The following is a 27508-nucleotide window of genomic DNA, read 5'->3' on the forward strand; positions in this document are numbered from 1 at the left end:
CAGTTGTATATGAATGGATATACAAAAGGTGCTGTATCCACAATGCTGGAATTTCCATAAAAAGGAAAGAAATACTGACACATGATACAACATGGATTCACCTTGAAGCCATGATGCTGTGTGAAAGAAACTATGATTCTTTCATATAGATATGAAATGCCCAAAAAAGGCAAATCCATAGACATAGAAAACAGACTGGTGGCTGTCAGGGGCTGACAGAGGAAAGATGAGAAAGGACTGCATAGTGGATACACTATTTACATTTGGGGTGATGAAAATATTTTCGATGGAGGTGATAATTGTACAACTCTGGGTGTATGAAGTACAACTAAATTGTACACTTTGTTCAAAATGGTGAATTTTATGTTACATGAATTTACCTCAATAAAATAAGTCATACTTAAATATCAAATAATAGCAAATGGATATTCTTAAAATTTTTTAATTATCTCCTTTTGAAGATGTTTCTCTTTGGTTATCTTAAATTCTTCACTATAATTATTTCATTTGCTGATAATTTACATTAAAATGAAAATGTATTTGTCATTTCTAATGGCTGAGTAATATGACAAATACCCACCATTTGCTTCAACGTGGATGGAACTGGAGGGTATTATGCTAAGTGAAATAAGTCAATCGGAGAAGGACAAACATTATATGTTCTCATTCATTTGGGGAATATAAATAATAGTGAAAGGGAATAGAAGGGAAAGGAAAAGAAATGAGTAGTAAATACCAGAAAGGGAGACAGAACATAAAGACTACTAACTCTGGGAAACGAACTAGGGGTGGTGGAAGGGGAGGAGGGCGGGGAGTGGGGGTGAATGGGTGATGGACACTGAGGTGGGCACTTGACAGGATGAGCACTGGGTGTTATTCTGTATGTTGGCAAATTGAACACCAATTAAAAATAAATTTATTATTAAAAAAATAAAATAAAATAAAAAATAAAGTATTTAAAATTCAAAAAATAAAAAAATAAAATGAAAATGTATATGATTCAAGGTTTATTCATTTCTTTTTAACCTCTTAATTGGTTTATAACGCTATACACATGTTCACTCCCTCCAGTGAGGTTGGGGGACAAATGAGGTGGGGAACAGGCAGAGCAGGAGCCTGAGGCAGACCCCAGCACTTACCTGTGCCTGCAGATGAATTGAAGTTCAACAGCCCATTGGGCAGGGCCTGGCTTACATCTCTCAGGACATCTTCCAGGCCAACCAGCAGGTTAGTGGCCACATAGTGCTGTTTTGAGTGAGGCAAGGCCTCCAGATCTCCCGGAGTCTCCAGCAGCTCATCCACCCCCCATATGAGTTTCTAGAGGGATGGGGACACAGTGAGCCATGAAGACCCTGCCCACTCAGCCCAAGAGCAGACCCTGGAGATTCATTGGTAGACAAAGGTGGTACTGGATCAGATTCCCTGGGTCTTTGCCCCTGCAATCCAGCCACACACAGTCAACCCTTTCTCACAAATTCCAAGAATGAAATTAGCCCAATGTCCACAAACAGCAGGAAGAAAAGTTATTTATGGGTGCAGGTGGGTGTTAACAATGAGTACCAATGTCTGCATATCTGCTCTTCCCACCCACTCTGGGAGAGATGGGGCCTCAGACAGGCAGCATTTTGTTGGGGCTTCTTGCTCCCAGGCCTCTATGGGATGCCTCCACCTTGCTTCTCCTGGGGTGTGCCCTTACCTGGATGGTTTCCTGAGCCAAGGCTGGCTTGAAGTCTCTGCGCAGCTCTTGGACTCTTTCAAAGAAATTAGAGAGTCTCTAGAATAGAGATGAGAGAGGTCAGAGATCCTCACGTGTGGATGTGGGAGCCTAGGGGAAATGGGTGAATGAGATGGGCTGCACAGAGGGATGCCTGCCTTCTGGTCCCTACTGGGGCCACTCACATGGCTCTTGATTCCAGGGGGTGGGGTCCAGGTGGGGAAGGATATCTCTGCAGGGGATAGAACAGATGTTCATTAGGTGTGAGAGTGTCTGTGTTTATGTCTGTATCAGGGGCAGGTCTGGGGTCAAGTGAGACCAGGTACCTTCACAGGTGGTGTTCAGTTGCTTATCCTGGAATCCAGGTTTGGGCTCCCAGCCCCGGCGGCAGCGGCACTGGTAGGAGCCCACAGTGTTGACGCAGACAGTGGAGTAATGGCACATATGCTGCCCAGAGCTGCACTCGTCCACATCTGGGGGCGCAAAGATGGGAAACAGAACACCTTTCCTCTCCATGCCCTGCTCCTGTTTCCTGTGTTAGTGTCTCCCATTAATGGGAGGTGATATCACCTGCTGACCCCACATCCTGGTGATGCAGGGCTTATAGGAAGTTTGTGGAAGCCTGACACCTAGCATGTGATCCCTGTACTGATGTGCAGGTTGTGAATATAGAAATACCTTTGTCCCAGTTAGTAATTAGCTGCTGCCTGGGGTCTCCAAGGAACCTGCTCTTTGGTACCCCAGCTCCTTCCCCAGGAAACTCCAGATCTTTTCCCATCCAGCCTCAAAGGAATTAATGCCTGGTAGGGCAGGACACCCCCAGGGTTCATGCTGCTTGGTTTGTGTGGGTGTCACTGAATATGTGATCAGATGTTCTGAGTGTGTGTCTCCAGGATGTGGCGTCTGAGCTCTGGACCTTCACAGACGGTGCTGTTTGGGCCATTGGGGGATCCAGGAACCGGCTTCCATCCCAGGTGGCAGTGGCACTCATAGCCACCGATGTTTTTGAGACAGTGTGTGGAGTTGTGGCATGGGTTCTGCCCTGAGGTACTTTCATTCACATCTGAGGAAAGCCAGAGGGTCATAGTGTCCTCCCCTGACTGAACCCATCCTTTCTGTCCTTCTTTCAGACTCTTTAGCACTTCACATCAAGAATACCACACACATGTACCAGCCACCTAGCCTGTCAATATAAATGTAATGATAGCATTTTCCTCTGTAAAAACTCCATAATTTCCTTGCAAAGTGGACATGGGACAACCAGGAATATGTGTCATTCCAGACAAAGCTGAGTCTCTTCACATATAGTGCAGATTGTGTGGGTAGATAAAGGGGGGAGGCTGTGATGGGAGGTTGTGGGAGGTTGTGACACTGAGATGCCCTTGTGTTGACTGATGGGGGCTCGGGAATGGCACCAATGCTGTCCCAAGCTGCATCCCTGTCCTTATTAGACATATCCCAGAGGGTCAGCCCTGCCCTACCCAGGCCAGGTTTCCTGTCTCCTCACTGCCTGCACCGAGCACGCACCATTCCTGAAAGTATGGCTGCCTCTCCACTGCCAAACCTCCTCATGGCAGCTTCCTTTAAGATGGGCTCAGCAGAGACATTATGCTGGAACATACATGCTCTCAGATTGTGAAGTACCTTGATGCCATCTCTCTTTTGCTTTATGAAAATAAAATGCCAACTAGATATTTGCACAAAGGATACAAAAACCTGATTCAAAGGGATGCATGCACCTTGGTTTTTATAGCAGCATTATCAACAATAGCCAAACTATACAAGAGTCCAAATGTCCATCAACTAATGAATGATTAAGGAAGATGTGGTGTATATATCAATGGAATGTTACTCAGCCATCAAAAAGAATGAATTCTTGCCATTGCAGTGATGTGGATGAAGCAAGAGTATATGATGCTAACTGAAATAAGTCAATCAGAGAGAGACAAATATCATATGATTTCCCTGATATGTGGAACTTAAAAAACAAAACAGATGAACATTAGGGGGGAAAAGAGAGAAAACAGACTCGTAAATATAGAACACAATCCTCTGGTTGTGTCCCTCCAGATGGGATGTGAATGGGAGGATGAGCTAAATAGGTGATGGGCATGAAGACAGGCATGTATCCTAATGAGCACTGGGTGTTGTATGGATGTGATGAATCACTAAATTCCATACCTGAAACTAATATACTAGTATGTTGACTAAAAGGAATTTAAATTAAAACTTGAAAATTTAAAAACAATTAATTAATTAAATAAGAGGGAAAAAAAGAAAAGAAGATGCCAAGTGGCAAGGAGGATATTTAAAAATTACAGGAGTGACCAGGAGTGACCCTCTTGAGAAAGTACTGACTCTGGGAATTTGGAAAGGGACATTATACCAGGTAGATGCCCAGGGTGTTCTCTGATGCCTGGAGAAAGTGGGGTGAGTGATCCAAACCTCACTGATGGGCAGATGGAAGGTGTGGGTGGTTCCTACCTCGACATGTGTTCTCAGTCTCATTCATGAATGTCGTTGCCCCAGAAGCAAGCTCATATCCCAGGCTGCACATGCAGTAGTAGCTCCCCTCTGTGTTCTGACAGTCTGCTAACCGTCCACAGGATACCAACGGAGGTGGTCCACACTCATTGATGTCTGGAACACAACAGGGCAAAGGGTCACCTCCCAAAGGTGTTAGTTCCTGCAGGGCAGAGGCCTGACCTCCAGCCTGACTCTGCCAAAGGGACTGGAGAGAGCTCAGCTTGCAGGTGGCATTCCTGGAACAGGTCTGAGCTGGAGCCAGCTGCTCTAGAAGGCCTGCTACCTTCTCTGCTCATCTCTACTCTCTGGTTGGGTCTGAGGACACCTAGATTCAGATACTCTGTTGTTTTAGAATGGGAGCTATGAGGAGGTCTGCATCCCCTTCTGCAGGCCTTGTGAGGTGGACGAAAGCACTATAAATCTGTTTACACTATTGTGGATGTGGAGTTGGGCTCCAGTCAGGGTGACAGTGGCTCTGAAGCCCACTCTCGATGTTAAGTCAGTGAAGGGAACCCTGGCTGGGTGGTACACATCATTCAACCTGAGGATGAAGCCAGGTGGTCAGGCCCCTGCCCGTTGATAGTTTCCACCTCCAATTACTCATGGTGACCTTAGTACACCTCAGAGTACTCATCACCTGCCCCCCCCTCCAAGCTCTCAACATCAGGCATTTTCAAGAAGCCTGAGGATGTTTCTGGAGAAGACTTGCTACCTCCAACCCTGGAGGAAGTTCCTCTTATCAGAGCCCATCGCAGATATGAAATGAGGAAGCAGCATGCAGTTCTCACAGCTGAGTCACTGCGGGCATTTCTGGAATCTTATCTCTGTCTGTTCTCTAAACATGAGAGCAAAGATTCCCTCCAGCAAGGTTTTCTTTGAGTAACTTCAGGACCCACAGAGCTGGGGCCACACATCACTGGCTAAAAATAACTGTTCAATAAGAATCTACAAGACAGGAATGTATCAAAATGCAGAGACAGAATGTTTCTTCTGTACATTCCAATCAGGAAACCAAAGACTTTCAGAGCCTGAAAGGACTCGTGGCATCACGCTGAGTCAGGGCAGGCAACTTGTCTCCTCCAGAGCAGTTTCCCACCAGAACTCCTAGACTTCCCTTCTAAGGTCCCAGGTCCAGGCTTGAGTGTCAACACCAGGACATGGCAGGATGTGGGAAGACACACCTGACACATTCATATTCACCCCCACCTGGGGAATGAGACTGACCTCTTCTCCTCTCAGATGGTGGCAATGGCTGGACATCTGTCTTCAAGGTTGTTGGGTGGGGTGGGGTGGGGTGGGGTGGAGTGGGAGACAGGTGAGAATGAGGTGTGCAGGAGGGGAAGACACAATGATGAGAAATTCTCAACCTGACAGGTGTGCTCCCAGAAAGGACCTGGGATCCAGTCACACCAGCCATTTTCCTTTGTTATTAATACGTATGCATCCAAGATAATTTTAATTAATGAAGAGTATTTTTTGTATAAATACAGTGCAATTTGCTTTTTCTCCATTTTTATTGTAAAGTTCACATAACATAAAATTTATCACCTTAACCATTTTTAGTATTAATCTCCTTTTATAATTTGTGTTGTTGAAGAATAAAATCTCAGTTTTCAACCCAGATCTAGTTCTACCACCTGACTAACTACGGGACCTTGGACAGGTCAGTCAATCTCTTTGAGTCCAAATTTGATCATTTAAAAAACCACGTAGCTCTGCTTCTCTCATTGGTCTACTGTGAGGAGGAAGGTGGAAAATCTTGACTGTGAGAGGGAGGTACATGTTCCACACGAGTTCATGCTAGAAGAAGAGCCTGAGCTTCCAGGCCTTGACTGTTTCTTCCCTCTCCTTACTTTCACAACCTCTCGCCTTTCCTTGTGCTATGAGAATCATAAAGTAATAACAGCAGTGACCATGATAATAGCTTGTGTTTAACAGTCTGCTCTGTACTAGTCTTTACCTGTCCTGCTCACACATAAATTTTAAATCTGATTCCATCTGTGGGAGGTAGGTACAATGATTATCCCCAACTTACAGGCAAGCAAACTGAGGCATAGAGAGGAGAACACCTTCCCCCATCACCTCCATCCACCATCTCCATCCCCCTCCAACACTCCAGGCCCCTTTACCATCACAACTCCCCCGGCCACGGAAAATCTCCCCAGATGAAGAATTGAATCCCGGAGAGCAGCGACAGGCGTCACCATTGAAAATAGTGGATTTCGGAGGGCAATGGCGAACAGAGTCTGTGGAGGCAGAGGGTGTGGGGACAGAAACACAGTCAGAAGCCTCAATAAATGGAGGGAACCAGCTGCCAGCTGGGGGTCCAAGAGCAGGGGAAGGTGGGTGGAGGAAGAAGAGGGATAGCTGCTACTGGAATAGGAAAAGACAGACAACTCTGGACATTTGAGAAGATAGAAACAATTTCTGTTATCTGCAAAACACCAGAGCCTCAGTGGGGCTGGCTAGGATGACTTACCACTATTTATTTGGGCTCCAACACCCAATGCCAACAGCAGCAACATCAAGAGTCCTAGGGCAGAAAAAAACAGAAAGATGACAAAAAGAGGAGTGGAGCTCCAGTTTCAGTTCATGTCCGCATGGTCATTGCATTATGGTTGGTGGCTCTGATGCTGCAGCCTATGTTTCTTCCAAGGCTCTTGTAATTTATGAAGATTTCAGGACCAGTTCTCTACCCTCCCTCTCCCCAGATTCTGCAAGGAGTCAGTCACCAACAGACACCATGCCTATGGAACCTCCATTCTAAAAGTAAAGGGACAGAATAAACACAGATGATATCAGGGACACAACTTAGAAATTCCAGCCTCTCCCAGGGACACGTGGGTGGGTCACTAGGTTTAATGTCCAACTTTCACTTTCAGTTCAGGTCATGATCTCATGCCTTGGGAGATCAAGCCCTGCATCAGGCTCTCTGCTCAGTGGGGAGTCTGACTGGGATTCTTTCCCTCCTCTTCTAACCCTCCTTCCCACTCAAGTATATAAACCATTTTAAAAAGAGAGGGAGAGGGAGAGAGAGAGAGAAGTTCCAGCTTCTCCCAATGGAGGCAGTATACCTTGAAGCACAAAGTACTCAGATTGTTGTGTTATGCCCATACCCAAGTTCTTGGTTCTCTGGCAATGGCGGAAATCTACCCCAAGCATTTCTCTTCCAGGATCAATCCCCCCTACTTAATATACATATTTCAGGGAACACAAGAAGAGTGTGGGTTGGAGGATCAGACAGCCCCAAGTCTGAGTCCCAGCTCATAGTGGTTTTGGCCAGGCAGAAAGCCCGGAGTCGTGAGACGGGGAATTGATGACAGGTAAAGGGTGAGAACTATACCACTGGCAGGTCAAGACACAATCTCCTGGTTAAGTGGCCTCTCCAAGTGGAGTACCCATGGCTTCTATGGTTCCTTCCTAGTGAGCTCCTAGCTCTCCTACAGCACACTGAGGACACAGCCTTTCCCTTTCTCTCCCAGGCTGGTCCTGAGCAATGGGTCACCAGACAGGCCTCGTGGTATGAACCCGTTGAAGGTAGGAAGGAATCAAAAAAAAAAAAAAAAAGGAAGGAATCTACCCCACAGGCAATCATGACCTGGCCACCTGTTAGAATCTGTCATTCCATTCATGGGAGGCATGATGTTGCTGTGAAGGTGGGTTTTTTTAAATAAGAGTAACACTGAAGTCAGTAAACTCTGAGTCAAGTGGATTACACTCCATCATGTGGGTGGTCCTTGCCCAATCAGTTACAGACCTTAGGAGGAAAAAAACTGACCTCCTCCAAAGAAGAGAGAATTCTGCTTCCAGACTGACTTCAAACTCGAGATGCAACATCAGCGTCCCTGAAAACATGCCTGGGTTTCCAGCCTGTCCTACAGATTTTAGACTTTCCAACTTTAACAATCTCATAAACCAATTTCTTAAACTAACACATTCTCTCTCATCTCTCTCTCTCTCTACACACACACACACACACACATACATATATATCTACACACACATTTACATCTCTATACATATGCGCACATATACACATATAGATAGACCAAAACTTGGTTCTATTTCTTTGGAGAACCTGGTTTAATACAGACTGTAAAATGAGAAAGGTCTGAAAAGTATCCGAGTGTGCCTAGAAAAAAATTTCACCAACTTCCTTCCTTGAGAACTTAGTATAATTAAATTAATACCATTCCTCAAATTTTATCCCTGTTCTCCCTTACAGAGATAGTAGAAACAAACAGTGAAAAATAGAGCAAAAACCAGAAATAAAGCAAAGAACAGAGAAAATTCTCATGCTGCATAGAGTTCTTGGTTGCTTTAGTTGCCTTATGCCAATTGTAATTCTGCCTACCTGGCAGCAACCTTGGATGCCCATTTCTCTTGGTGCAGACACCAGTGAGCACAGCCACAGAGGATGCCATCTGGACTTGATCTGTGTGTGCTAAAAAGACTTCTGTTTACTTGTGCGCTAGATGAACTGACTTAGTAAACTGCTGGTCTGGAGGTTTCTTTCCCCTGTTTCCTCATGATGAACATCTCTGAAACTCATACTTCTCTTTTTAAGTATTTCCTTCGCATTACCAATATTCACGTAGAAAGCTTCCTTGATGGCTGTTCTATCTTTTTTATATAGGAAGACCTCTCAAACACGAAGACTCATTCCACTAGTGTCTTTGCCCCTACAAGGTCTGTTTTTTATCTATTTATTGTCTATTCACAGACATCTTTATTTTTAAGTCTTTATTTTGAAATAAGTGTAAGTTGACAAGAAGTTTCAAAAACAATAACCAAGGTCTTTCACCTGGTTTCCTGAAAAAGATACATTTTAAATATATATGTATTTTTGTAATGATACTCAAATATCTAAATCATGAACAAGGGGTAGTGGAAGGGAAAGTGGGCGGGGGATTGGGGTGACTGGGTGATGGGCAATGAAGGGGGCACTTGGCGGGATGAGCACTGGGTGTTATGCTGTATGTTGGCAAATTGAACTCCAATAAAAAAATTTTTAATAAAATAAAATAAAATTCTGATAAAATGGGGGGAAAAAACTTGACAACAGCATGATACACACATACTCTTCTGTGGCATTTTATCACATGTGTAGATTCCTGTAACTGTCACTGCAATAAAGTAGATAAGTATCCTGTCAACACAAACCTCCTTCTCATGTGACCCCAAGATCCCTAAGCCCTGTCTGGTCTAGAAACAAGATGTTTTTGCTCTTCAGCAAAACTCAACACAGACTGAGATTCGTATTTTTTTTTGTATATTTTTTATTGGAGTTCGATTTACCAACATATAGAATAACACCCAGTGCTCATCCTGTCAAGTGACCCCCTCAGTTCCCAACACCCAGTCACCTCATCCCCCTGCCCACCTCCCCTCCCACTGCCCCCTGTTCATTTCCCAGAGTTAGGAGTCTCTCATGTTCTCTCACCCTCACTGATATTTCCCACTCATTTTCTCTCCTTTACCCTTTATTCCCTTTCACTAATTTTTATATTCCCCAAAAGAATGAGACCATATAATGTTTGTCCTTCTCTGATTGACTTACATCACTCAGCATAATACCCTCAAGTTGTATTCACGTTGAAGCAAATGGTGGGTTTGTCGTTTCTAATGGCTGAGTAATATTCCATTGTATACATAAACCACATCTTCTTTATCCATTCATCTTTCAATGGACACTGAGGCTCCTTCCACAGTTTGGCTATTGTGGACATTGATGCTATAAACATTGGGGTGAAGGTGTCCTACCGTTTCACTGTATACGTATCTGTACAGCATACAGTAGTGAAATTGCTGGGTCATAGGGTAGTTCTATTTTTAACTCTTTGAGGAACCTCCAAACAGTTTTCCAGAGTGGCTGCACCAGTTGACATTCCCACCAGGAGTGCAAGAGGGTTGCCCTTTCTCCACATGCTCCTCAACATTTGTGGCCACCTGTCTTGTTCATTTTCACCATTCTCATTGGTGTGAGGAGGTATCTCAAGGTGGTTTTTCTTAATATAAATTTATTTTTTATTGGTGTTCAATTTGCCAACATATAGAATAACATCCACTACTCATCCCGTCAAGTGCCCCCCTCAGTGCTCACCACCCAGTACCCCACGCCACCCCCGCCCACCTCCCCTTCCACCACCCCTAGTTCGGTTCCCAGAGTTAGGAGTCTCTCGTGTTCTGTCTCCCTTTCTGATATTTCCTACCCATTTCTTCTCCCTTCCCATATATTCCCTTTCACTATGATTTATATTCCCCAAATGAATGAGAACATATAATGTTTGTCCTTATCCAATTGACTCATTTCACTCAGCATAATACCCTCCAGTTCCATCCACGATGAAGCAAAGGTGGGTATTGGTCCTTCCTAATGGCTGAGTAATATTCCTTTAATACATAGACCACATCTTCTTTATCCTTTTATTATTTTTATTTTTTTATAATAAATTTATTTTTTATTGGTGTTCAATATGCCAACATACAGAATAACACCAGTGCTCATCCCATCAAGAGACCCCCTCAGTGCCCGTCACCCATTCACCCCAACCCCCTGCCCTCCGCCCCTTCCACCAGCCCTAGTTCATTTCCCAGAGTTAGGAGTCTTTATGTTCTGTCTCCCTTTCTGATATTTCCCACACACTTCTTCTCCCTTCCCTTATATTCCCTTTCGCTGTTATTTATATTCCCCAAATGAATGAGAACATATAATGTTTGTCCTTCTCCGATTGACTCATTTCACTCAGCATAATACCCTCCAGTTCCATCCACGTTGAAGCAAATGATGGGTATTTGTCATTTCTAATGGCTGAGTAATATTCCATTGTATACATAGACCACATCTTCTTTATCCATTCATCTTTCGATGGACACCGAGGCTCCTTCCACAGCTTGGCTATTGTGACGTTGCTGCCATAAACATCGGGTGCAGGTGACCCGGCACCTCATTGCATCTGTATCTTTGGGGTAAATCCCCAGCAGTGCAATTGCTGGGTCATAGGGCAGATCTATTTTTAACTCTTTGATGAACCTCCACACAGATTTCCAGAGTGGCTGCACCAGTTCACATTCCCACCAACAGTGCAGCAGGGTTCCCCTTTCTCCACATCCTCTCCAACATTTGAGGTTTCCTGCCTTGTTAATTTTCCCCATTCTCACTGGTGTGAGGTGGTATCTCATTGTGGTTTTGATTTGTATTTCCCTGATGGCAAGTGATGTGGAGCATTTTCTCATGTGCTTGTTGGCCATGTCTATGTCTTCCTCTGTGAGATTTCTCTTCATGTCTTTTGCCCATTTCATGACTGGATTGTTTGTTTCTTTCCTGTTGAGTTTAATAAGTTCTTTATAGATCTTGGAAACTAGCCCTTTATCTGATATGTCATTTGCAAATATCTTCTCCCATTCTGTAGGCTGTCTTTTGGTTTGTTGACTGTGTCTTTGGCTATACAAAGCTTCTTATCTTGATGAAGTCCCCATAGTTCATTTTTGCTTTTGTTTCTTTTGCCTTCGTGGATGTATCTTGCAAGAAGTTACTGTGGTCGAGTTCAAAAAGGGCGTTGCCTGTGTTCTCCTCTAGGATTTTGATGGAATCTTGTCTCACATTTAGATCTTTCATCCATTTTGAGTTTATCTTTGTGTATGGTGCAAGAGAGTGGTCTAGTTTCATTCTTCTGCATGTGGATGTCCAATTTTCCCAGCACCATTTATTGAAGAGACTGTCTTTCTTCCAGTGGATAGTGTTTTCTCCTTTGTCGAATATTAGTTGGCCATAAAGTTCAGGGTCCACTTCTGGGTTCTCTATTCTGTTCTATTGATCAATGTGTCTGTTTTTGTGCCAGTAGCACCTGTCTTGATGACCACAACTTTGTAGTACAACCTGAAATCTGGCATTGTGATGCCCCCAGATATGGTTTTCTTTTTTAAAATTCCCCTGACTATTCGGGGTCTTTTCTGATTCCACACAAATCTTAGGATGATTTGTTCCAACTCTCTGAAGAAAGTCCATGGTATTTTGATAGGGATTGGATTAAACGTGTCAATTGCCCTGGGTAGCATTGACATTTTCAAAATATTAATTCTTCTAATCCATGAGTATAGAATATTTTTCCATCTTTTTGTGTCTTCCTCAATTTCTTTCAGAAGTGCTCTGTAGTTTTTAGGGTATAGATCCTTTACCTCTTTGGCTAGGTTTATTCCTAGGTATCTTATGCTTTTGGGTACAATTGTAAATGGGATTGACTCCTTAATTTCTCTTTCTTCAGTCTCATTGTTAGTGTATAGAAATGCCATTGACATCTGGGCATTGATTTTGTATCCTGCCATGCTGCCAAATTGCTGTATGAGTTCTAGCAATCTTGGGGTGGAGTCTTTTGGGTTTTCAATGTAGAGTATCATGTCATGGGCAAAGAGGGAGAGTTTGACTTCTTCTTTGCCAATTTGAATGCCTTTAATGTCTTTTTGTTGCCTGATTGCTGAGGCTAGGACTTCCAGTGCTATGTTGAATAGCAGTGGTGAGAGTGGACATCCCTGTCTTGTTCCTGATCTTAGGGGAAAGGCTCCCAGTGCTTCCCCACTGAGAATTATATTTGCTGTGGGCTTTTCATAGATGGCCTTTAAGATGCTGAGGAATGTTCCCTCTATCCCTACACTCTGAAGAGTTTTGATCAGAAATGGATGCTGTACTTTGTCAAATGCTTTCTCTGCATCCAATGAGAGGATCATATGGTTCTTGTTTTTTCCTCTTGCTGATATGATGAATCACATTGTTTTATGAGTGTTGAACCAGCTTTGCATCCCAGGGTTGAATCCTACTTGGTCATGGTGAATAATCTTCTTAATGTATTGTTGTATCCTATTGGCTAATATCTTGTTGAGAATTTTTGCATCCATGTTCATCAGGGATATTGGTCTATAATTCTCCTTTTTGGTGGGGTCTTTGTCTGGTTTTGGAATTAAGGTCTTCTGGCCTCATAGAATGATTTTGGAAGTTATCCATCTCTATCTTTTGGAACAGCTTTAGCAGAATATGTATTATTTCTTCTTTAAACGTTTGATAGAATTCTCCTGGAAGGCCATCTGGCCCTGGACTTTTGTGTCTTCGGAGGTTTCTGATGACTGCTTCAATTTCCTCCCCAGTTATTGGCCTGTTCAGGTTTTCTATTTCTCCTGTTCCAGTTTTGGTATTTTGTTGTTTTCCAGAAATGCGTCCATTTCTTCTAGATTGGCTAATTTATTGGTGTATAGCTGCTCATAATATGTTTTAAAAATCGTTCGTAATTTCTTGGTGTTGGTGGTGATCTTTCCTTTCTCATTCATGATTTTATTAATCTGAGTGTTTTCTCTCTTCTTTTTAATAAGGCTGGCTAATGGTTTATCTATCTTATTAATTCTTTCAAAGAACCAACTCCTGGTTTTGTTGATCTGTTCCACAGTTCTTCTGGTCTCGATTTCGTTGAGTTCTGCTCGAATCTTTATTAACTCTCTTCTTCTCCTGGGTGTAGGATCTATATGCTCTTTTTTCTCCAGCTCCTTTAGGTACAAGGTTAGCTTTTGTATTTGAGTTCTTTCCAGTTTTTTTTTTTTTTGTCCTTTAAAGGTTTTCTTTATTTATTTGAGAGACAGGGAAAGCACGCATGCACTGGCCAGGAGGGGCAGAGGGAGAAGGAGAGAATCTCAAGCAGACTCCACATTGAGCACAGAGCCCCAGTGCGGGGCTTGATCTCATGACCCTGAGATCATGACCTGAGCCCAAATCAAGAGTCTGATGCTTAACCCACTGAGCTACCCAGATGCCCTTGACATCATTCTTGAAATGAGATGCAGTGGGTGCTGTCCTCCTCCCTTGGTGGGCAAGCTTCCTTGTCTTCAAAACACATTTCCAGAGCAGAAGGAAGCCCAAGCACCACATTTCTTTCTTTTTTAATTTATTTTTTATTGGTGTTCAATTTACTAACATACAGAATAACCCCCAGTGCCCATCACCCATTCACTCCCACCCCCCGCCCTTCTCCCCTTCCACCACCCCTAGTTCGTTTCCCAGAGTTAGCAGTCTTTACGATCTGTCTCCCTTTCTGATATTTCCCACACATTTCTTCTCCCTTCCCTTATATTCCCTTTCACTATTATTTATATTCCCCAAATGAATGAGAACATGTAATGTTTGTCCTTCTCCGACTGACTTACTTCACTCAGCATAATACCCTCCAGTTCCATCCACGTTGAAGCAAATGGTGGGTATTTGTCATTTCTAATAGCTGAGTAATATTCCATTGTATACATAAACCACATCTTCTTTATCCATTCATCTTTCGTTGGACACCGAAGCTCCTTCCACAGTTTGGCTATCGTGGCCATTGCTGCTATAAACATCGGGGTGCAGGTGTCCCGGCGTTTCATTGCATTTGTATCTTTGGGGTAAATCCCCAGCAGTGCAACTGCTGGGTCATAGGGCAGGTATATTTTTAACTGTTTGAGGAACCTCCACACAGTTTTCCAGAGTGGCTGCACCAGTTCACATTCCCACCAACAGTGTAAGAGGGCTCCCTTTTCTCCGCATCCTCTCCAACATTTGTTGTGTCCAGCCTTGTTAATTTTCCCCATTCTCACTGGTGTGAGGTGGTATCTCATTGTGGTTTTGATTTGTATTTCCCTGATGGCAAGTGATGCAGAGCATTTTCTCATATGCATGTTGGCCATGTCTATGTCTTCCTCTGTGAGATTTCTGTTCATGTCTTTTGCCCATTTCATGATTGGATTGTTTGTTTCTTTGGTGTTGAGTTTAAGAAGTTCTTTATAGATCTTGGAAACTAGCCCTTTATCTGATATGTCATTTGCAAATATCTTCTCCCATTCTGTAGGTTGTCTTTGAGTTTTGTTGACTGTATCCTTTGCTGTGCAAAAGCTTCTTATCTTGATGAAGTCCCAATAGTTCATTTTTGCTTTTGTTTCTTTTGCCTTCGTGGATGTATCTTGCAAGAAGTTACTATGGCCGAGTTCAAAAAGGGTGTTGCCTGTGTTCTTCTCTAGGATTTTGATGGAATCTTGTCTCACATTTAGATCTTTCATCCATTTTGAGTTTATCTTTGTGTATGGTGCAAGAGAGTGGTCTAGTTTCATTCTTCTGCATGTGGATGTCCAATTTTCCCAATACCATTTATTGAAGAGACTGTCTTTCTTCCAATGGATAGTCTTTCCTCCTTTATCGAATATTAGTTGACCATAAAGTTCAGGGTCCACTTCTGCATTCTCTATTCTGTTCCACTGATCTATGCGTCTGTTTTTGTGCCAGTAGCACACTGTCTTGATGACCACAGCTTTGTAATGCCAGATTTCAGGTTGTACTACAAAGCTGTGGTCATCTTTCCAGTTTTTGGATGGATGCTTGTATTGTGATGTATTTCCCCCTCAGGACTGCTTTTGCTGTATGCCAAAGATTTGAACAGTTATATCTTCATTCTCATTAGTCCATGAATATTTTTAATTCTTACCTAATCTCCTGGTTGACCCTTTCATCTTTTAGCAGGATGGTCCTTAACCTCCACGTGTTTGAAATCCTTCCAAATTTCCTCTTGTGATTTAGCTCTAATTTCAAAGCATTATGGTCTAAAAATATGCAGGGGCTGATCCCAATCTTTTGGTATCAGTTAAGACCTGATTTGTGACCCAGTATGTGGTCTACTCTGGAGAAAGTTCCATGTGTACTTGAGAAGAATGTGTATTCAGTTGTGTTTGGCTGTAAAGTTCTGTAAATATCTGTGAAATACATCTGGTCCAGTGTATCATTTAAGCTCTTGTTACAACAATCCAATCATGAAATGGGCAAAAGACATGAACAGAAATCTCACAGAGGAAGACATAGACATGGCCAACACACACATGAGAAAATGCTCTGCATCATTTGCCATCAGGGAAATACAAATCAAAATCACAATGAGATATCACCTCACACCAGTGAGAATGGGGAAAATTAACAAGGCAGGAAACCACAAATGTTGGAGAGGATGCGGAGAAAAGGGAACACTCTTACACTGTTGGTGGGAATGTGAATTAGTGCAGCCACTCTGGAAAACTGTGTGGAGGTTGCTCAAGGAGTTAAAAGTGGACCTGCCCTACGACCCAGCAATTGTACTGTTGGGGATTTACCCCAAAGATACAGATGCAATGAAACGCCGGGACACCTGCACCCCGATGTTTAAAGCAGCAATGGCCACAATAGCCAAGCTGTGGAAGGAGCCTCAGTGTTCATCGAAAGATGAATGGATAAAGAAGATGTGGTCATGTATACAATGGAATATTACTCAGCCATTAGAAATGACAAATACCCACCATTTGCTTCAACGTGGATGGAACTGGAGGGTATTATGCTGAGTGAAATGAGTCAATCGGAGAAGGACAAACATTATATGTTCTCATTCATTTGGGGAATATAAATAATATTGAAAAGGAATAGAAGGGAAGGGAGAAGAAATGGGTAGGAAATATCAGAAAGGGAGACAGAACATAAAGACTCCTAACTCTGGGAAACGAACTAGGGTGGTGGAAGGGGAGGAGGGCAGGGGGTGGGGGTGAATGGGTGTCGGGCGCTGAAGGGGGCACTTGACGGGATGAGCACTGGGTGTTATTCTGTATGTTGGCAAATTGAACACCAATAAAAAATAAATTTGATAAAAATAAATAAATAAATAAATAAATAAATAAATAAATAAATAAATTTGTTATTTAAAAAATAAGTAAATAAAGCTCTTCTTTCTTTGGAGATGTTGTGCTTAGAAGACCTGTTGATGGTCAAAGGGCTACATTCAAGTCACCGAGTATAAGTGTATTATTATCTAAGTATGTCTTAACTTTTTATTAATTGATTGATATACTTGGCAGCTCCCACATTTGGGGCATAAATATTCATGATTGTTAGGTCCTCTTGTTGGATAGATCCTTTAAGTATGATATAGTGTCCCTCTTCATCTCTTACTACAGTCTTCGGAATAAACTTTAGTTTATCTAATATAAAGATGGCTACCCCTGCTTTCTTTTGAGAACCATATGAATGGTAAATGGTTCTCCAAGCTTTTATTTTCAGGCTGTAGGTGTCCTTAGATCTCAAATGAGTCTCTTGTAGACAGCAAATATATGGGTCTTGTTTCTTTATCCAGTCTGAAACCCTACGCCTTTTGATGGCGTCATTAAGCCCAATCATGTTCAGAGTTACTATTGAAAGATATTAATTTAGTGTCATCATGATACCTATTCAGTCCCTGTTTTTGTGGACTGTTCCCTTGGACTTCCTCTTTCTTTTACAGAGTCCCCCTTAATATTTCATGCAGAGCTGGTTTGGTGGTTACATATTCTCTCAGTTTCTGCCTATCTTGGAAGCTCTTTATCTCTACTTCTATTGTGAATAAGAGCCTTGCTGAGTACAGTATTCTTGGCTGCATGTTCTTCTCATTTGGGACCCTGAATATATCCTGCCAGCCTTTTTGGCCTGCCAGGTCTCTGGAGAGGTCTGCTGTTAGTCTAATATTTCTCCCCATAAAAGTTAGAGATTTCTTGTCTCTTGCTGCTTTAAGGATCTTCTCTTTATATTCGGAATTTGCAAGTTTTACTATTAAATGTCAAGGTGTTGAGCGGTTTTTATTGATTTCAGGGGGGGATCTCTCCATCTCCTGGATCTGAATGTCTGTTTGTCTTCTCACGTTAGGAAAGTTCTCAGCTATGACTTGTTCAAATACATATTCTGGACCTCTGTTCCTTTCAGCATCCTCAGAACCCCAATTAAACGTAGATTTTTCCTTCTGAGGGTGTCATTTATTTCCCTTAACCTATCCTCATGATCTTTTCATTGTTTTTCTTTTTTCCTCAGTTTCCTTCCTTGCCATCAACTTGTCTACTATGTCACTCGTTCTTCCATCTCATTAACCCTCATCATTAGGACCTCTAGACTGGATTGCATCTCATTTAATTCATTTTTAATTTCTGCCTGATTAGATCTAAATTCTGCAGTCATGAAGTCTCTTGAATCCTTTATGCTTTTTTCTAGAGCCACCAGTAACTTTATAATTGTGCTTCTGAATTGGCTTTCTGACATTGAATTGTAATCCAAATTTTGTAACTCTGTGGGAGAGAGGACTGTTTCTGATTCTTCCTTTGAGGTGAATTTTTCCTTCTAGTCAGTTTGTTCAGTGCAGAGTGGCCAAAAACAAGTTGTATTGGGAAAAGGAGGAAAAGAGAGAAAATAAAAAAGAAAAGAAGAAGAAGAAGAGGAAGAAGAAGAAGAAGAAGAAGAAGAAGAAGAAGAAGAAGAAGGAGGAGGAGGAGGAGGAGGAGGAGGAGGAGGAGGAGGAAGAAGAAGAAGAAGAAGAAGAAGAAGAAGAAGAAGAAGAAGAAGAAGAAGAAGAAAAGAGAGAGAGAAAGGGGGGTAAGCAAACAGAAAATAAAAAACAAGGGGGAGTATCCTCTGATTCTATATACTGTAAATCCCTCGACTTCCCATGGAACTTTCCAGTGCTGCTTGGTCAACAACTTGCTTTTCCCGTCTGTCTAGCTGGTCTTCTGGGGGAGGGGCCTGCTGTGCTGATTCTCAGGTGTGAGCACCTGGGGCTTCCTCCCCCCTGCCTGGTGCACAGCTCAGTGGGAGTTGTTTATCCTGTTTATCCTATGAGGCTGCTGTGAGGCCCAATGGGGGGTTGTTTTTCCTGTGAGGCCCTGGGAGGAACCACAATAGCGGCGGCGGCCAGCTCTCGAGCCCTGGAGTTAGCTCTAGCAGTAACTACCGCAGCTCTCAATCTGCAGGGGCCTGGATGCTCCGGGGGCGGAGGCTGCTGATCTGCACAGCTCGGCAGCCAGGGCAGGAGCGTCCTTGCTCTCCTGTGTCCTCCCAGCCTCTGCCTGTCCCAGAGGGAGCACCGGATCCTGCGCTGTGTCCCCCAGCATCCTGGGCTCCAGGGCTTGCACCACTGGAATCGGGCTCCCGGGTCGCACAGCCCGCTCTGTGGAGCCACCGCCGGAGCTGCCTCTGAGCTGCTCCTGGGTCCAGCCATGCGCTAGCTGCAGCCCTTTAGGGATCTCGGCTGCGGGGTGTGGCATGCTCTCCCCTGGGGTGCAGGTGCTCTGTAAGTGCCCCTGGGAGTCTGAGGGCATCCCCGCCCCTCCTGGGTCCTGCCCGAGCTCCCTGCAAGTGGGCCTTTCCTTCTAGGATGATTGGTGAAGCTCCTGCTTCTCCCGGCCTGGGCTTTCCTGTCCTGGGGGCACTCGCTGGGCCGCCTTAGCCAGGCTCCTGGTGGGGCCCCTCCCCCTCGGATGCTTTTTATTTCTTTATTTTTTTTCCTACCTTGATACAAGCGCGAACTCTTCTCACTCTAGCATTCCAGCTGTTCTCTCTTTAAATCTCAGGCTGGAGGGAGGAGCAAGATGGCGGAGGAGTAGGGTCTCCAAATCACCTGTCTCCACCAAACTACCTAGAAAACCTTCAAATTATCCTGAAAATCTATGAATTCGGGCTGAGATTCAAAGAGAGACCAGCTGGAATGCTACAGTGAGAAGAGTTCGCGCAGCTATCAAGGTAGGAAGACGGGGAAAAAGAAATAAAGGAACAAAGGCCTCCAAGGGGGAGGGGCCCCGCGAGGAGCCGGGCTGAGACCGGGGCGAGTGTCCCCAGGACAGGAGAGCCCCGTCCCGGAGACGCAGGAGCTGCACCGACCTTCCCGGGCGGAAAGGGGCTCGCAGGGAGGTGGAGCAGGACCCAGGAGGGCGAGGATGCCCTCGGGTTCCCGGGGACACTGACAGAGCAACTGCGCGCCCAGGAGAGTGCGCCGAGCTCCCTAAGGGCTGCAGCGCGCACGGCGGGACCCGGCGGGACCCGGAGCAGCTGAAGGGGCTCGGGGGCGGCTCCGCGGAGGGGGCTGCGGGGCCCCGGGAGCAGCTCGGAGGGGCTCGGGCAGAAGAAGAGGCTCCGTGCGGAGGGGGCTGCGCGGTTCCAGGAGCAGCTCGGAGGGGCTCGGGCGGCAGCTCCGCGGAGGGGGTTGCGCGGCCCGGGAGCGCGAATCCACCAGCGCAGGCTCCGGAGCACAGGGCGCCGGGACACAGCCCAGGATCCCGCCTCCCCCGGGACAGGCAGAGGCCGGGAGGGCCCAGGACAGCAAGGACGCTCCCGCCCCAGCTGAGCAGAGCAGCGGCCCCGCCCCGGAGCCTCCAGGCCCTGCAGACGGAGTTCCTGCCGGAGCTGAATCCAGGTTTCCAGAGCGGCCCCGCCACTGGGGCTGTTCCTCCTGCGGCCTCACGGGGTAAACAACCCCCACCGAGCCCTGCACCAGGCAGGGGCACAGCAGCTCCCCCAACTGCTAACACCTGAAAATCAGCACAACAGGCCCCTCCCCCAGAACACCAGCTAGACTGACAACTTCCAGGAGAAGCCAAGGGACTTAAAGAACACAGAATCAGAAGATACTCCCCGGTGGTTCTTTTTTTGTTTGTTTGTTTTTGTTTTTGTTTTTGTTTTTGTTTTTGTTTTGTTTTGCTTTTTGATTTGTTTCCTTCCCCCACCCCCTTTTTTTCTCCTTTCTTTTTCTTTCTCTTTTTCTTCTTTTTTTTTTTTTTTCGTTTTTTTTTTCTTTTTCTTCCCTTTTTTTTTCTCTTTCTCTTTTCTTTCCTTCGTTCTCTCCTCTCTTTTTCTCTTTTTCCCAATACAACTTGCTTTTGGCCACTCTGCACTGAGCAAAATGACTAGAAGGAAAACCTCACCTCAAAAGAAAGAATCAGAAACAGTCCTCTCTCCCACAGAGTTACAAAATCTGGATTACAATTCAATGTCAGAAAGCCAATTCAGAAGCACTATTATACAGCTACTGGTGGCTCTAGAAAAAAGTATAAAGGACTCAAGAGACTTCATGACTGCAGAATTTAGAGCTAATCAGGCAGAAATTAAAAACCAATTGAATGAGATGCAATCCAAACTAGAAGTCCTAACGACGAGGGTTAACGAGGTGGAAGAACGAGTGAGTGACCTAGAAGACAAGTTGACAGCAAAGAGGGAAACTGAGGAAAAAAGAGACAAACAATTAAAAGACCATGAAGATAGATTAAGGGAAATAAACGACAGCCTGAGGAAGAAAAACCTACGTTTAATTGGGGTTCCCGAGGGCGCCGAAAGGGACAGAGGGCCAGAATATATATTTGAACAAATTCTAGCTGAAAACTTTCCTAATCTGGGAAGGGAAACAGGCATTCAGATCCAGGAAATAGAGAGATCCCCCCCTAAAATCAATAAAAACCGTTCAACACCTCGACATTTAATTGTGAAGCTTGCAAATTCCAAAGATAAGGAGAAGATCCTTAAAGCAGCAAGAGACAAGAAATCCCTGACTTTTATGGGGAGGAGTATTAGGGTAACAGCAGACCTCTCCACAGAGACCTGGCAGGCCAGAAAGGGCTGGCAGGATATATTCAGGGTCCTAAATGAGAAGAACATGCAACCAAGAATACTTTATCCAGCAAGGCTCTCATTCAAAATGGAAGGAGAGATAAAGAGCTTCCAAGACAGGCAGCAACTAAAAGAATATGTGACCTCCAAACCAGCTCTGCAAGAAATTTTAAGGGGGCCTCTTAAAATTCCCCTTTAAGAAGAAGTTCAGTGGAACAGTCCACAAAAACAAAGACTGAATAGATATCATGATGACACTAAACTCATATCTCTCAATAGTAACTCTGAATGTGAACGGGCTTAATGACCCCATCAAAAGGCGCAGGGTTTCAGACTGGATAAAAAAGCAGGACCCATCTATTTGCTGTCTACAAGAGACTCATTTTAGACAGAAGGACACCTACAGCCTGAAAATAAAAGGTTGGAGAACCATTTACCATTCGAATGGTCCTCAAAAGAAAGCAGGGGTAGCCATCCTTATATCAGATAAACTAAAATTTACCCCAAAGACTGTAGTGAGAGATGAAGAGGGACACTATATCATACTTAAAGGATCTATTCAACAAGAGGACTTAACAATCCTCAATATATATGCTCCGAATGTGGGAGCTGCCAAATATATAAATCAATTATTAACCAAAGTGAAGAAATACTTAGATAATAATACACTTATACTTGGTGACTTCAATCTAGCTCTTTCTATACTCGATAGGTCTTCTAAGCAAAACATCTCCAAAGAAACGAGAGCTTTAAATGATACACTGGACCAGATGGATTTCACAGATATCTACAGAACTTTACATCCAAACTCAACTGAATACACATTCTTCTCAAGCGCACATGGAACTTTCTCCAGAATAGACCACATATTGGGTCACAAATCGGGTCTGAACCGATACCAAAAGATTGGGATTGTCCCCTGCATATTCTCGGACCATAATGCCTTGAAATTAGAACTAAATCACAACAAGAAGTTTGGAAGGACCTCAAACACATGGAGGTTAAGGACCATCCTGCTAAAAGATAAAAGGGTCAACCAGGAAATTAAGGAAGAATTAAAAAGATTCATGGAAACTAATGAGAATGAAGATACAACCGTTCAAAATCTTTGGGATGCAGCGAAAGCTGTCCTAAGGGGGAAATACATCGCAATACAAGCATCCATTCAAAAACTGGAAAGAACTCAAATACAAAAGCTAACCTTACACATAAAGGAGCTAGAGAAAAAACAGCAAATAGATCCTACACCCAAGAGAAGAAGGGAGCTAATAAAGATTCGAGCAGAACTCAACGAAATCGAGACCAGAAGAACTGTGGAACAGATCAACAGAACCAGGAGTTGGTTCTTTGAAAGAATTAATAAGATAGATAAACCATTAGCCAGCCTTATTAAAAAGAAGAGAGAGAAGACTCAAATTAATAAAATCATGAATGAGAAAGGAGAGATCACTACCAACACCAAGGAAATACAAACGATTTTAAAAACATATTATGAACAGCTATACGCCAATAAATTAGGCAATCTAGAAGAAATGGACGCATTCCTGGAAAGCCACAAACTACCAAAACTGGAACAGGAAGAAATAGAAAACCTGAACAGGCCAATAACCAGGGAGGAAATTGAAGCAGTCATCAAAAACCTCCCAAGACACAAGAGTCCAGGGCCAGATGGCTTCCCAGGAGAATTTTATCAAACGTTTAAAGAAGAAATCATACCTATTCTCCTAAAGCTGTTTGGAAAGATAGAAAGAGATGGAGTACTTCCAAATTCGTTCTATGAAGCCAGCATCACCTTAATTCCAAAGCCAGACAAAGACCCCGCCAAAAAGGAGAATTACAGACCAATATCCCTGATGAACATGGATGCAAAAATTCTCAACAAGATACTGGCCAATAGGATCCAACAGTACATTAAGAAAATTATTCACCATGACCAAGTAGGATTTATCCCTGGGACACAAGGCTGGTTCAACACCCGTAAAACAATCAATGTGATTCATCATATCAGCAAGAGAAAAACCAAGAACCATATGATCCTCTCATTGGATGCAGAGAAAGCATTTGACAAAATACAGCATCCATTCCTGATCAAAACTCTTCAGAGTGTAGGGATAGAGGGAACATTCCTCGACATCTTAAAAGCCATCTATGAAAAGCCCACAGCAAATATCATTCTCAATGGGGAAGCACTGGGAGCCTTTCCCCTAAGATCAGGAACAAGACAGGGATGTCCACTCTCACCACTGCTATTCAACATAGTACTGGAAGTCCTAGCCTCAGCAATCAGACAACAAAAAGACATTAAAGGCATTCAAATTGGCAAAGAAGAAGTCAAACTCTCCCTCTTCGCCGATGACATGATACTCTACATAGAAAACCCAAAAGTCTCCACCCCAAGATTGCTAGAACTCATACAGCAATTCGGTAGCGTGGCAGGATACAAAATCAATGCCCAGAAGTCAGTGGCATTTCTATACACTAACAATGAGACTGAAGAAAGAGAAATTAAGGAGTCAATCCCATTTACAATTGCACCCAAAAGCATAAGATACCTAGGAATAAACCTCACCAAAGATGTAAAGGATCTATACCCTCAAAACTATAGAACACTTCTGAAAGAAATTGAGGAAGACACAAAGAGATGGAAAAATATTCCATGCTCATGGATTGGCAGAATTAATATTGTGAAAATGTCAATGTTACCCAGGGCAATATATACGTTTAATGCAATCCCTATCAAAATACCATGGACTTTCTTCAGAGAGTTAGAACAAATTATTTTAAGATTTGTGTGGAATCAGAAAAGACCCCGAATAGCCAGGGGAATTTTAAAAAAGAAAACCATATCTGGGGGCATCACAATGCCAGATTTCAGGTTGTACTACAAAGCTGTGGTCATCAAGACAGTGTGGTACTGGCACAAAAACAGACACATAGATCAGTGGAACAGAATAGAGAATCCAGAAGTGGACCCTGAACTTTATGGGCAACTAATATTCGATAAAGGAGGAAAGACTATCCATTGGAAGAAAGACAGTCTCTTCAATAAATGGTGCTGGGAAAATTGGACATCCACATGCAGAAGAATGAAACTAGACCACTCTCTTTCACCATACACAAAGATAAACTCAAAATGGATGAAAGATCTAAATGTGAGACAAGATTCCATCAAAATCCTAGAGAAGAACACAGGCAACACCCTTTTTGAACTCGGCCATAGTAACTTCTTGCAAGATACATCCACGAAGGCAAAAGAAACAAAAGCAAAAATGAACTATTGGGACTTCATCAAGATAAGAAGCTTTTGCACAGCAAAGGATACAGTCAACAAAACTCAAAGACAACCTACAGAATGGGAGAAGATATTTGCAAATGACATATCAGATAAAGGGCTAGTTTCCAAGATCTATAAAGAACTTATTAAACTCAACACCAAAGAAACAAACAATCCAATCATGAAATGGGCAAAAGACATGAACAGAAATCTCACAGAAGAAGACATAGACATGGCCAACATGCACATGAGAAAATGCTCTGCATCACTTGCCATCAGGGAAATACAAATCAAAACCACAATGAGATACCACCTCACACCAGTGAGAATGGGGAAAATTAACAAGGCAGGAAACAACAAATGTTGGAGAGGATGTGGAAAAAAGGGAACCCTCTTACACTGTTGGTGGGAATGTGAACTGGTGCAGCCACTGTGGAAAACTGTGTGGAGGTTCCTCAAACAGTTAAAAATATACCTGCCCTACGACCCAGCAATTGCACTGTTGGGGATTTACCCCAAAGATACAAATGCAATGAAACGCTGGGACACCTGCACCCCGATGTTTCTAGCAGCAATGGCCACGATAGCCAAACTGTGGAAGGAGCCTCGGTGTCCAACGAAAGATGAATGGATAAAGAAGATGTGGTTTATGTATACAATGGAATATTACTCAGCTATTAGAAATGACAAATACCCACCATTTGCTTCAACGTGGATGGAACTGGAGGGTATTATGCTGAGTGAAGTAAGTCAGTCGGAGAAGGACAAACATTATATGTTCTCATTCATTTGGGGAATATAAATAATAGTGAAAGGGAAAATAAGGGAAGGGAGAAGAAATGTGTGGGAAATATCACAAAGGGAGACAGAACATAAAGACTGCTAACTCTGGGAAACGAACTAGGGGTGGTAGAAGGGGAGGAGGGCGGGGGGTGGGAGTGAATGGGTGATGGGCACTGGGGGTTATTCTGTATGTTAGTAAATTGAACACCAATAAAAAAAATAAATAAATAAATAAATCTCAGGCTGAATTCATAGGTTTTCAGGATGATTTGAAAGTTATCTAGGTAATTTGGTGGGGACAGGTGACTTGGGGACCCTATTCTTCTCCATCTTGCCCCCTCCTCCTTTTAAACAGGCAAAAAAAATCAAAAGAAGAATGATATTTTGTGTTATATGAACATTCCATGAAATTTAAATTCAGTGTCTAAAAATAAAGTTTTATTAAAACACAGTCATGATCGTCATTTCTGAGTGTCTATGGCACTTTTCATGCTACAACAGCAGTTAAATTGTTGCTACAGATCGCAGCAGAGATGGTTAATTTTATATGTCAACCCAACTAGGCAAAAAGTTGCCAGATAGCTGGTTAACATGAATTTTGGGTGCATCTGTACAGGTTTTCAAGAAAGGATTACCATTTCGGTGGACTATATAAAACAGAAGCCCCTCTCCAATATGGATGGCCATCATCCAATCCCTTGAGGGCCTGAATAAATTTTTTATTTTTATTTTTTAAGATTTTATTTATTTACTCATGAGAGAGAGAGAGAGAGAGAGAGAGAGAGGCAGAGATACAGGCAGAAGGAGAAGCAAGCTCCATGACGGGAGCCCAACGTGGGACTTGATCCTGGGACTACAGGATCACGCCCTGGGCCAAAGGCAGGCGCTGAACCCCTGAGCCACCCAGGGATCCCCTAAATCTTTTTTAAAATGTGGAGGAAGTTTGAGTTAATTCAATCTGGTAAATTGACTGGGACATACATCTTCTACAATCAACAGACTCAAATCTCAGGACTTCAGACACAGTGTGGAATCTACACCATCAGCTCTCAGGCTCTCAGGCCTTTAAACTAAACCACTAACTTTCCTGGGTCTCCAGCTTGCAGACAACAGACTATGGGACTTAAATCCATAATCATGTGAGCCAATACCTCATTATAAATCCCTTCATAAAAACATGTGTGTCCTGTTGGTTCTATTTCTCTGGATAACCTTGACTAATGTCTAATGTGACTAATGTAGTAACTAATACACTAGCCCCCAAAGCCCAAAATATACATATCATGATCAGAGTTTTCCACTTATATCATCTATGAGGATAAAACAAGATGGTGACTGAAATGGTCTATGCTTCAGTTATCTAGGTTTAGAGACAAGATTTATAGGAATCTTTCAGTCTCTGAGTCCACTATAGCTGCAAAAATCATTTATTTTCTCCTGAAATCTCAATGAAGGTTATACCTATGTCTCTCATGATCACTCCCTTGGACCTAGTTAGAAATCAATATCTTTGAAAGCATGAATAATTAAGCCCACAGAACACAGAACAAAGAAATTTCAAAATCCAGACTCTGGGGTGAACATGTCCATTCTCATGGTTGCTGTGGGTAGGAAAATCCATTGAGGCAGGTTTTCCTGCTCATAGACGTTCAGCATCTAGAAGCATCTTTGTAGGAAGAAGAGACTTCAGAAAAGGTTGTAAACAAAGTGATCAAGAAATTGGTCCACAGATGGCTCTTTATATGTTGAGAGTTTTCTAAGCACACAAATTCCAGATTTTGCAGGCATTGTGTATCAA

The 27508-nt window shown here is 43.3% G+C and overlaps 1 protein-coding gene across 1 annotated transcript in view; it reads right to left on the reverse strand.

Annotated features, from left to right (window-relative positions):
• Positions 1–8711, reverse strand: part of LOC140611356 (adhesion G protein-coupled receptor E2-like) — a 43225-nt gene extending 34514 nt beyond the window's left edge. The window contains exons 1-8 of the mRNA XM_072788141.1: positions 8595–8711; positions 6720–6773; positions 6370–6486; positions 4199–4354; positions 2041–2187; positions 1900–1946; positions 1697–1774; positions 1140–1317 (exon numbers count right to left, since the gene is read on the reverse strand). Coding sequence (XP_072644242.1) covers positions 1140–1317; positions 1697–1774; positions 1900–1946; positions 2041–2187; positions 4199–4354; positions 6370–6486; positions 6720–6773; positions 8595–8664 — 847 coding nt within the window. The 5' untranslated portion in view covers positions 8665–8711. The remainder of the gene's footprint in view (positions 1–1139; positions 1318–1696; positions 1775–1899; positions 1947–2040; positions 2188–4198; positions 4355–6369; positions 6487–6719; positions 6774–8594) is intronic.
• Positions 8712–27508: the final 18797 nt, after the last annotated feature.

This window comes from Canis lupus, chromosome 19 (assembly GCF_048164855.1).
Source record: "Canis lupus baileyi chromosome 19, mCanLup2.hap1, whole genome shotgun sequence".
Taxonomy (NCBI): domain Eukaryota; kingdom Metazoa; phylum Chordata; class Mammalia; order Carnivora; family Canidae; genus Canis; species Canis lupus.